The sequence below is a fragment of the Danio aesculapii genome, chromosome 14 (assembly GCF_903798145.1).
Source record: "Danio aesculapii chromosome 14, fDanAes4.1, whole genome shotgun sequence".
In the NCBI taxonomy this organism is placed as follows: Eukaryota; Metazoa; Chordata; class Actinopteri; order Cypriniformes; family Danionidae; genus Danio; species Danio aesculapii.
In genome coordinates, this window is record NC_079448.1 from 48,165,485 (window position 1) to 48,177,720 (window position 12,236).

Here is a 12,236-nt window from a genome sequence, read left to right on the forward strand (position 1 = left end):
TATTAGTTCTCAAAACTCACTCAATGTTCTCATTTGGTTTTAAGACAAATACTTGATTTATTATTATTTAAGTGATACAAATGCAATTTTAATATCATTGTAATGCTATTTATTAAGCTACATTAAGATGTATCAGAAAGAAGATCATATTAACTCACCATCACCATTCCCCTCACCTAAAAAAAAGCACAGAAAAAAAACATTAAATTATATTACATTACACAATCAGCTTTCACTCACATCAACCCACACAACACCACTTTTAATATTACTTGAATTATTAATATTACTTGAATGAGAGTGTTTAATGGATTGTCATTCAGATAAGACTGTTTAATAGTGCTCTGGCTCAGATCAGGAGTGTTAAAGAGGCTTGGGCATGATACAATTATTTATTGCTGTGGAAAGGGATTTGGCAGGACAATGATAGTAAACAATCATCAGCTGTCTGACATTACCGTAATGACTAGAAGATAAACTTCAGACAGTGGAAAACATCCTCAACATAACTTGTGACTTTGTTGTGGTTGTAACTGTAATATATGGGAAGAGCTACAATGGATTGGTATCTGCACAGAATCTCACTTTATTTTGGATTGAACTAGGAGATTACTGTAACATTTAGAAGAAAAAAAATCTCTATTGTTTCTGAAAAGAGAAAGTCATAAATTCAAAATATCTGTGTACAATTACTAAATCATCTTACTTTACATAAGTTGTTTATGTAATTATTTACCCATTCCTACATACAAAAAAACAACATTTTATTAATTAAAAAATGTCTGTCAGGTTATTTTAGATCACTTTTATTCCTGATTTATTGATTTAAATGGAAACTAAATATTGTCACTTTCAAAATACTCCATAAAAGCATCCCAAAGTGTCATAAAACCTGTCAGTTTTATCCCAAACAGAAAACTTATTTCTTTCTAACTGAAGATAATGTGTCAAATCTTTTGTCCTAGTGAGAGAAGTTGGGAGTGTTTCCAATTTAGAAGGATAAGTCTGAGAAGCATGATGAATGCAATTACAGAGTACTGATATCCAGTGGGGAAAATAGTCAGCATTTTTCTCAGAAAACATATGGTGCTGTTGACTTGAAATTTTCACCGGATGTTGGTAAACAACCAAAGAGATCCATAAATGCAAAGAAAACAAATCTAATTAGTTTACAAATGAAGTTTAGCATAATAAAATGAAATGACAGAGGGAAAAAAGTATTGAACACATGAAGAAATGAGGTGTAGAATGGCAATGAAGGCCCAGACAGCAGCTGAAATCCCTCAGTAGTTCTTCAGCAACCCTCTGCTCTTCCACATTGTATATTAATATGAGATGTTTCAGTCCAACATCTACATTTGCAGGATGAAGATGAAACCAGGGTGGACATTTCAGCAAGATAATGATCCAAAACACAGCCAAGGAAACTCAAATGCTTTCAGAGAAAGAAAATCAAGCTGTAGAATGGCCCAGCCAATCACCTGACTTGAATCCAATAGAAATGACAAATTAAAGTTCAATATCATTTTACATAAAGTATTAAAAACGTTTCAGTATTTCAGCACTTTCTCCCAGTGTCATTTCATTGTTATTACACACAATTAATTTTTAGTTTTGTTTTATTTTTATGTTTGTTTTGTTTGGGTTTTTACCAAAATCTGGTTCAATTCAATATCAACGAATCTGAACACATGACGTGTTTAATACTTGTTTCCCCCGCTGTAGATATAGCTTTCATATTATAATATTTACCCCCAAAGAGAGCTAATAATGTGTTTTAGTCCATTGCTTTCTTTAAAATATCTGAAATAATATCTGTAGACCAATCAGAAATTATTTTTGGACATTTCCAAAACATGTGTGCTAGAGAAGCATCTGATTGTCCACAGAAGGAAACATCTAACAATCTTTTTTAGTGAGATCAAATCTGTGCAATATCCTAAACTGTATCCAGAATCTCACATTTTTGTACACAGACTGGCTATGAGATCCTAGATATTTGTTGATGTGTAAATAGTAGTGGTGTAACGTTATATGTATTAATCTCAAACTGACAGGGTATGTTGGTGACAATTCGGTTCATGCGCTTGCATGATGAGTACAGTCAGTCCTGAAATGCCAGTCCAGTCACTGGAGTTAGGCAGAAAACACCACAGCAGTACAACAACTTAGCAGCCATTCATAAAAAGCATCCGAAAAAGAAACAACAGAGCCAAGAAATAGTTCTGCCATGTTGTCATTGTCATGTGAAATTGGTACACAGAAGCTCGCAAGCAACTCTTGCCCCGCCTCAGAGTTCTTCTGATTGGTCCACTGCTGTGTAACTGACTGTAAGGTGCGCCACGTTTTCTGTTTCAAATCTTACTTATTTTATGCACAATTACGTTTTTGGAGAGAATTGGGCTCAACCTCTGAAAGTTTAATACACAGTCTTATTATAAAGTTTAATTTTTTCCTTATTGGGTTTATCTTGTACTTCTGCATCACAAGAAGCACTGGGAATTTGTTGCTGTTGTTCCATAACATAATGAACCCCAAAATTGAGGCAAGTAGTGAACCGTGACTTCAGTGTACCGTTTTACCCCTCGTAAGTAGCAGTTTTTTTATGTCAGCACAATGCCAAATGATTTTTTTTGGACTGTAAATCTAATCATGTTTAATACGTGATGGTTGCCAAAAGTCTTCATTTCTTATTATTTCTATAGTCTTATAGTCTAATAAATATTCTTATTCATGTTTATGCAATATAATGTTGATTTCATAAGCATGTTGCGTAATGGTGCTCTGAGAGTGAACATTATGTACCGTGTTTCCATTGTTTCAATTGTGACTTGAGGTAAAAAGCAAGGAAACACACTTATTGAGGAATGTGCATGAGAATGGCTGCTGATCAAACAAAAGAGGGAAACAATGAAATATTAATAAGTTTTATTAGAATGTAGACAGTTTATTTATTTTCTGTGAACTTTTTGTTTTTTCTATGCATTTTTTCATTCTGGCTAAATAAAACAAAGGAGGCACAACTTTCAGTTAGACCAAAAGTAAGCAATGTTTCTCCAATTATATTATTAGTTGTTTCTATATTACTGAAGTTGAGGGTGCTTTACACCTGTAGATTTCATTTGTTCCAAAACAGGCATTAACATTGTTACAATATTGCTCTTTGTTCTAGGTGCAGTTCGCTTTCACATGGCAAAGTTTCCTTACATTGGTCAGATTTTCTTTGGTCAGTTTATTTTGCAGAGTCCCGCTCAGCTATCATGCGTCCTTATTGTAATTTATGACAATGAGCAACAAGTCATTATAAGCGAAAAGGCGCTGCAGCGGTTTAATTTTGAATGGTGACACCCACAGACATCGTCACCAAGTTTAAATCAGAGGTAAGACTCTCATACATAGCAGTCGGCTTATGCATTATAGGCTTTACATTATAGAGAGAAATAACAGATAAACCAAGACTGCAGTTCGGTCAGTTTTCCTAACAGATAAACAGCTCTCATTAACAGTTCAGCATGCTTTTGCTTTTAAATTTGACATGAAACGCACATTTACCGGTAGGAATAACATCCCGCCCTATTCATAATTCTCTCTTCATATAGCCGTATATGCCTATTACATACCCATAATACACTGTGATATAGCTGGGCTCGGATCATATTGCTTTCTCACTACAATCAATCCACTCCAGAGTTCGCTTCAATCGAGCAGAGAACACCTCATTCAGGTGATTGTTTTGGCATGGATCCGAGCGCGATTGCTGGACTCACATGTGCCAAAAGAACCGTGCTAACTGGAGAAACGCGCCAGGTTCCGGAACAAAAGTCTAGGTATGAAAGCACCCTTAAACATTCAGTTATGGATACTCAAGCACTGAATAAAAGCAATGGATAACTTTAATTAATAGAGATCACATATAAATTGTGTAAAATGTTGCACATTTTATTGAGCTTGTATTTATTTACTAAAGCAGAAATGTCATGCTACTTACTCTTGGGTGGCCATGGTTTGGGTTTCCACTCAGACTTGGGACGAGCACTAATTTCAGAAACACGGTCCATGTAACGTTGCTGGTCTGCCGTAACTGTCCTATATGCCTACAAAGGAATAAAAAAAGTAACAGTTCACCAAAAAGGGGTGACATGGTGGCTCAGTGGTCAGCACTGTTGCCTCACAGCAAGAAGATTGCTGGTTCGAGTATCGGCTGGGTCAGTTAGCATTTCTTTGTAGAGTTTGCATGTTCTCCCCATGTTGGCGTGGGTGTCCTCCCGTGCTTCGGTTTCCCCCACAGTCCAAAGACATGCGCTATAAGTAAAATGGATGATCTGAATTGGCCGTAGTGAATGTGTGTGAATGTGAGAGTATATGAGTGTATGAGTTCCCAGTGATGGGTTGCGGCTGGAAAGGCATCCGCTGTATAAAACATATGCTGGATAAGTTAGCGGTTCATTCCGCTGTGGTGACCCCTGATAAATAAGGGACTTGCTGTGAGTTGACAATGCTAACCACTGAGCCACCATGCCACCCAGATTTATTTTATTTCATTTATATTTCGATTATATTGACATTTTAATGTGTCAGAGTCTGTATTTTGGTCTGACATTTAAAAAAATTATAATTTATTTTGGGTGAACTATCCCAAAAATACTATGAGTGAACCAGACTTACATATGTTACGGCAGCGACGAATGCTCCACCACAGAGGACCACATAGACGATGTTCTCACCAGAGCCACCAGGAACCGAAGACATGAGCCTCCGTGGAGCGACTGCACAGAGAAACAAGGGTTTTCAGATTCTGAGTTGAGGCTAGTCCCGTCACAATTAAGAACATTTGTGCGATATAGTCAGAGATATTGACATGAAAAAGACATGATTTCATTATAAGATTACATTAAACTGAGGCTTCTATTCACATATAAACACTGATGTTACAGCTTTCAGATTTATTAACGAAGCTCCAATATACACGGTAATAAATATATTTTTTTATATTAAAGTATGATAAATTCTAACATGTGACCCTGGACCACAAAGCCAGTCTTATGTTGAATGGGTATATTTGTGGCAATAGCCCAAAATACACTGTAGGAGTCAAAATCGTTTTTTTAATGCCAAAAATCATCAGAATATTTTGTTAAGACCGTGCTTCCTGAAGATATTTTGTAAATTTATCAATTTTACTTTTTACATTACTAAGCACTTCATATTGGCATCTTTAAAGCTTATTTTCTTCACCATTTTTAAACCTTCAGATTACAGAACAATAAAAAAATGGTCCTATCCTAATATTGTTTACATCAGCAAAAAGCTTATTTATTCAGCTTTTCCATAGTGTATCAATTTTAATATAAAAAAATAACACTTATGATTGGTTTTGTGGTCCAGGGTCACATTTATTGATTTAGCAGATGCTTGAGTGACTTAAAAACGAGAATAAAAGAAGCATGTCTAATTATCTAATTTTATTCCCACAGGCAAAGCGTACTCTAAACTTATAAAACGTGTTGATAAGAACTTAATTTTGACAACTTTAAAGCAAATTTTCTTAACATCTAGATTTTTTTGAGATTTTCAAATCGTAGCATTAAAAGGAAATGTTGTCCTAACAAACCATAGCTATTTAAACCAAACTTTCAGATGACGTATGAATCTTTTTAAATCTCCAAGAATTGAGCATTATGGTTTTGAGGTCCAGGCTCACATAATATTAAAGGAGAAACCTTTTCAAAAACTGAATAGGCTATTATTTCTTCATTCTATTCGTTGTTTGCGGATCAATGTTTATAATGTGGACAAAGTCTGAAATAAATATTTTAATAGATAGTAATCAGGTATTTTCAGAAGAACTGGATTAAACCATACACACACAAAAATAATACTGTCAAATGGATTAATATTTGAACTCTGTATTAATGTTTTGAAGAATCAGAGTTTTGGGTGAACAGATACCCAATATTTAGAAAGGACAGAAGTCTCTCCTTATGGCAGTTTTTAGGGTATGAATTGGCATTATGGTGCGTGGATGACTTTTTCTACTGGGTTGAACTTAGGCCTGTCACAATAATCAATATATCGACTTAACGCACAACACATGGGCATGACATCAATCATTTTTGGTGATGCAATATATAGTTGAAGTCAAAATTGTTAGCCCCCCTTTGAATTTTTTTTTCTCTTTTAAGTATTTCCCAAATAATGTTTAACAGAGCAAGAAAAGTTTCACAGTATGTCTGATAATATTTTTTCTTCTGGAGAAAGTCTTATTTGTTTTTATTTCAGCTAGAATAAAAGCAGCTTTTAATTTTTTATGAACCGTTTTAACGTCAAAATTATTAGCCCCTTTAAGCTAATTTTTTTCGATACTCTACAGAACAAACCTTCATTATACAGTAACTTGCCTAATTACCCTAACCTGCCTAGTTAACCTAAATAACCTAGTTAAGTCTTTAAATGTCACTTTAAGTTATAGAAGTGTCTTGAGAAATGTCTAGTCAAATATTAATGTCATCATGACAAAGACAAAATAAATCAGTTATTAGAAACTAGAGGTATTAAAACTATTATGTTTAGAAATGTGTTGAGAAAATCTTCTCTTCATTAAACAGAAATTGGAGAAAAAAATAAACAGGGGGGCTAATAATTCAGGGGGGCTAATAATTCAACCGTATATCGCCCATACATGAAAACCAATTCAAGCAACATTTTAGCTGTTCTCTATCTCAACTGGAGGTGTCAGTGTCAGTATGGTTATCTCACACTATAGTATTTACTATAAATTAGTATAGTATATTTTCATGTGGGTGTCTGACAACTGAAGATCTGAAAATAGATCTGGTAGCAGACATCGCAGCCTCTGTTACTTTTTTACCTGCCATTTTTTGTTAACATTTCTTATTATTTTTTTAGGATATGCACTTTCACATTCTGATTCCAATGCCTCATTATTGAATTGTTAAAAGGACTATAATTAAATTAAATATTCTTATGAATAAAATATGATGTGTTCTTTGGAAGAGTGTACTTGCATCGTGAAGATATTAATGGCATAAAATGTCCTTAAAATGACAATAATATCGTTTATGGCAATATATTTTGGTGTAATATATCATACAAACAAAAACAGATATCGTGACAGGCCTAGTTGAACTCATCCTAGTTAAAGGGCCTGGCACAGAGAATATCCTCCATGTGTCAGTCGTAGCGATGTCGTGAGCTGCTTTCTGCCCAGTAGGTCACTGCCTGATTGGATTCTGTGCAATGGTTTTAGCTACCTATAAATATGCCTGTCAGCATTCATCTAGATTTTAAACATGCACTGTTAACAATTTCCTGTAGAATCTACAGTAACGTACTGGCAGCAGTTCGCTCATAACTTACTGTAAATCAATTACAGCAAAACTACTGTATTTACATTCACAGCACCATTTATATCGCTCCTAATGTGTATTAACAGTTTTGTATATTTTTACTGTAAAACATACAGTAATTTTCACAACGCAACTTTAAAATACAGTAACATGCTGCACAACTGTCCTACAGTAAAATACAGCTTACATTACAATTAAATATGGTGTCGTTTATATTAACAGTGTGGTATTTTAGCATTATCCTGGCTCATATTTATGTTGGACTATATGTTGAATTTTTTCATGGTTGTGATGTAATAAATGGACTTGAAATACAATTTACACAACAACCGTTTATAAAATCATCATAATGTTGTCCGTTTTCTTATATGGATAATTGCATAATCACCAAATATTAAGTTTCATATTAGGGCTGCACAATGTTGGAAAAATCTAAAACGATCATATTTAGTTTTTCTGTGACATATATTGCAATATTAATACAATTTGATGACTTGAATAGAAACAATTCTTTAATTTTGACTGATTGGATCAATGCATAAAATATAATAAACAAATTAAAAGCTTAGATTAATACAATAGAGCAAAGAGAAAAGTAAAATAAACAGTGCTTTGTGGTTTTCTAGGCAGTCGACCAGTATTCAGGTGCAGAAATTGAATAATCAAATGTAAAATAACACTACATAGTCGCCATTGTACAAATAATTAATGTTTTTCTTTATTTGTGATTTAATCACTAGGATTTGTTTTTGTATTTTCATTTTGAATATGAAAGTTGTGTAATTTACTAATGTGTATTTTCCTATTTTTTTTGTTGTGAGATAATGTATGAGATCACTTGACTCGGAAGTGTATGAATGCTGTCTGATAAAGAGTCGGTGTGCTTAAAATGCGTTTAGGTAGCCTTTTTAATTTAATAAATTTGTATTTTTGGAGCTTTGATGTTGCCACCTTCTTGAATATATTTTTGCACAAATAATTTAATAAAATCAAACTTTATTAAAATTACAAAAATAATATACTGTGCCTGAATGCTTTAAACCCTCTTGAAATGCTCAAATGGGTGGGAAAAAAATCATGCAAATAATAAACTTTCGCTCCATTATGGTTAAACTTTACCGTGACTTCACAAATCTCATGTATTCTGAATTGTTGCTCCTGGCCAACTTTAATCCCGACTCTACATTGCACATCCCAGTGCTTAATTTGAGCCGGATGCTGTTCCGGGAAATGTCAGATATGTGTTTTGCGTTCCGTAATTTATTTTAACTGATCCGGCAAGTTTTGAGTGGTAAATACCTGCATGTGTGTGTGAGAAAGAGAATGTGAATGAGTCTGAGTAAAAAACAGTAAGCAAAGCGGTGTGGATTGTGTGTGCGCACACACATAAAGGTAGTCACTCTCGACCAATCAGCTTTCTTACGTTTACAATCACACACGTTGGTTGGTGATTATTGTTTCACATGCAGTGACCAGCGAAAATAAATAAGGCATAGTGGCCTACCTAAATAATATTTGTATTTTCAAAATGCCAGAGGCAGTTAAGCATATATTATTATTTTAAAACCACAAGTAAATCTTGTGATGAGCCTAATAAAAAGAGATCTCGAAAAAAGATGAAACTGCACGAATTGACCAGGAAATTGAGCGATAGAAGCAAAGCGATCTCAAGTCAGCCAGAAAACATGACGGAAGAGGTAACTGTGGGCTCTTCTTGAAGATTGGACTGAGTGAGTCATTTTCGCTTGGTACATAATAGTGAACTGAATGTCAGTGGTGTTAGAAAACTGGATATTTCATACGAATTATGTTTGTAGCTACATGTTTGTTTGTTTGGGTTTTTTTTCCCATTGTTGATCCATAAAGTTATATTGCACAAAATAATTAAAGACCTTTTAGAAATGTGATTTTTTTCTTGTATTAACCGCTTAGTAATGTCGTGTTCCAGGAAAACTGAAATTGTGTGGCGGATGTCGGTCATGGTAACTTTTATTTCCTGGATTTTTTCCGGAAATTATCCATTTACAAATTAAGCACTGGCAGATCCTTCATTATACATGGTAAAACAATATATTGTGCAGTACCATTTCATATACTATGCTTTAAAGGTTATTAAAACGGTCTGCTTCCTGCTTCCAAAAAAAAAAAAAAAAAAAAGTAGAAATCTAGAAAGCAGTGCATTCAGACCTGGAGGACAAAGATCATTTTGACACAAAGGAGGGATTTTTTTCCAAGACTACCGTCAATCTTCTCATTAAGCTAATCCAGTCACTTGTGCCCAGCCAGATTAAATTGGTTCTAGACACCTCTGTGTTATTTATACCAGCTAATCTGTTAATCTTTCCCAAGAGTTAAAAGGTGAAACAAAAAGTGAGAAGTGCTACTGAGAAAAACATGACTTTTCAATGTCAGATCATAATCGTATATCAAGAGTAGATTGGCAATGTCTAATACAATGGCTATCATTACATAATACAACTTCACAAGTGCTACAGTTACTAATATTTCATACAATATGGCAGTAATATTAGTCATATACTGACTGACACATTGAAGTATGGATAGAGCAAATAAAAAAAAGGGTTTTCAGATATTTTTTACAACATACGCTAAAATATTATGATAGTTAGCATGTTGAAAGCCATGATTTGTTTTGTTCTTAAGCACCCGATCCTGGAAAAACTGTAGGAAGATTTAATCACAGCTTGTTATTGGAGTTGTTAAGCGAGCAAAGAATTAAAATGTAGTCCCTTTTAATAATCAGGGGTCGCCACAGAGAAATGAACCGACAACTTATCCAGCCAATGTTTTACGCAGTGGATGCACTTCCAGCTGCAACCCATCACTGGGAAACACCCAAACACTCTCATTCACACAAAAACACTACGGACAATTTAGCTAACCCAATACATCTATATCGCATGTCTTTGGATTTGTGGGGGAAACCGGAGCACCCGGAGGAAACCCAAGCCAACACGGTGAGAACATGCAAACTCCACACAGCCGAGGCTCGAACCAGTGACCTTCGTGCTGCGAGGCGACAGAGCTACCCACTGCACCGCCTTACAGTGTACAATTCAGCCTAATAAATACCTTCTAGTATCAAACAAATGAGAAATGGTCTTACCTAATACAGCTGATATGTAAACAGCACATTCCCATAGATGTTATATATCGAACAAAAAAACTTGAGGCAAAAATTAATTGTTTTTGGTAAAAACTGCTACCCACTTCAAGTTTTAATATACGATTAATAAAAGCTGCTACATTTAAAAATATATACTAGTAGCTTATCTAAATAGTATCAAATGGAAAGCATACTACTACCTATAACACAATTATATAGTAGCAGACTGAAAATAGACACTGTTGATGTTAAAATATCTGTTGAATGGATACTACCAGACAGTGCTAGCTTAAACAAGGGTACTGGTAGAACGAAAATAGCCCCTGTTGGTTGTAAAATTCCATTGAATGGATGCTAGTACCAGTACTACCTAAAATAAGTGTACTGGTCAAATGAAAATTGATATGTTGACGATAAAATGTCTACCTTCTGAAAAAAAACTGCTTAAACCAGTCTAGGCTGGTTGGCTGGTTTTAGCTGGTCGACCAGCCTGCTTTTAGACGGGTTTGGCCATATCCTGGTTGGGTTCCAGCCATTTCCAGCCTGGTGTTATCAGGTCAGGCTGAAAAATGACCAGCTTAAACCAGTTAAACCAGCTTGACCATCCTGGTTTAAGCTGGACATAGCTGGTTTTGGCTGGGCTCCCAGCCTGCCTAGGCTGATTAAGCTGGTTTTAGCGGGTCATCTACCAGCCTAACCAGCTAAGACAAGGCTGGAAATGGCTGAAACCAGCCTGCAAATGGCAGGCCGAACAGCTAATTAAGCTGTTTTTAGCTGGGGGGTTTTCAGCAGGGTATTTAATGAATACTAGTAAAATGACAATTGACACCGCTGATGTTAAAATGTCTATTAAAACGGATACTACCAGAGAGTACTAGCTAAAACAAGGTAGAAGAAAACTGACACTGTTGATGTTAAAATGTCTATTGAATAGATACTAGTACCAGTATTAGCTAAAACAAGTGTACTGGTCAAATGAAAATCGGTAACGTTGATATTCAAACGTTTATTGAACAGATACTAATACCAGTGCTATCTAAAACAAGTGTACTGGTAGAATTAAAATTGATACTGTTGATGATAAAAGGTATATTAAATGGATACTACCAGTAGCTAAAACAAGTGTACTGGTCAAATAAAAATTCATACTGTTGATGATAAAATGTCTATTGGATGTATACTAACAGTGCTAGCTAAACAAATGTACTGATAGAATGAAAATACACACCGCTTATGAAAAAATGTGTTTTGAACGGATACTTATACCAGTACTAGCTAAAACAAGTGTCCAATTAGAATGAAAATAGACACTGCTTATGATAAAATGTCAATTGAATGGATACTACCAGTACTAGCTAAAACAAGTGTCCAGTTAGAATGACATTGTTGGTGTTAAAATGGCGTGCCATACACAGTTCCATATATCCGCGTGCACGAGCCTATACCTCGACCACGTACACAACCACGTGAGCTGTACGTAGAGACATACTATGGCACCGCTGAAGGTCACAGATCAAGCCCAGTATGAATAGTTTTTTAACCACGATTTCAGCCGGTTCCCTATTACGCAAGTTCGTGTTTCATAATCCGTTAAGTGACGCCAAAACGAGAGGACAAAACAAACATTAATCAAATCACGTCCAAGAGTCCACAGCTAACTTTTCACAAGATTACCACCTAAAGGAATGGTCAGCGTTGTTGTTTTTTTTTTAAGTAATAAATGTGTGTATAATGAATATCAG

General features: G+C 35.0%; 1 protein-coding gene across 2 annotated transcripts in view; it reads right to left on the bottom strand.

Moving 5' to 3' along the window:
- mgarpa (mitochondria localized glutamic acid rich protein a) overlaps nt 1–12,236 on the bottom strand; it is a 39,284-nt gene that overhangs the window by 26,442 nt on the left and 606 nt on the right. For both annotated transcript variants that reach the window (XM_056472613.1, XM_056472612.1), the window contains exons 2-4: nt 4,666–4,766; nt 3,989–4,094; nt 159–176 (exon numbers count right to left, since the gene is read on the bottom strand). In XM_056472613.1, coding sequence (XP_056328588.1) covers nt 159–176; nt 3,989–4,094; nt 4,666–4,766 — 225 coding nt within the window. The remainder of the gene's footprint in view (nt 1–158; nt 177–3,988; nt 4,095–4,665; nt 4,767–12,236) is intronic.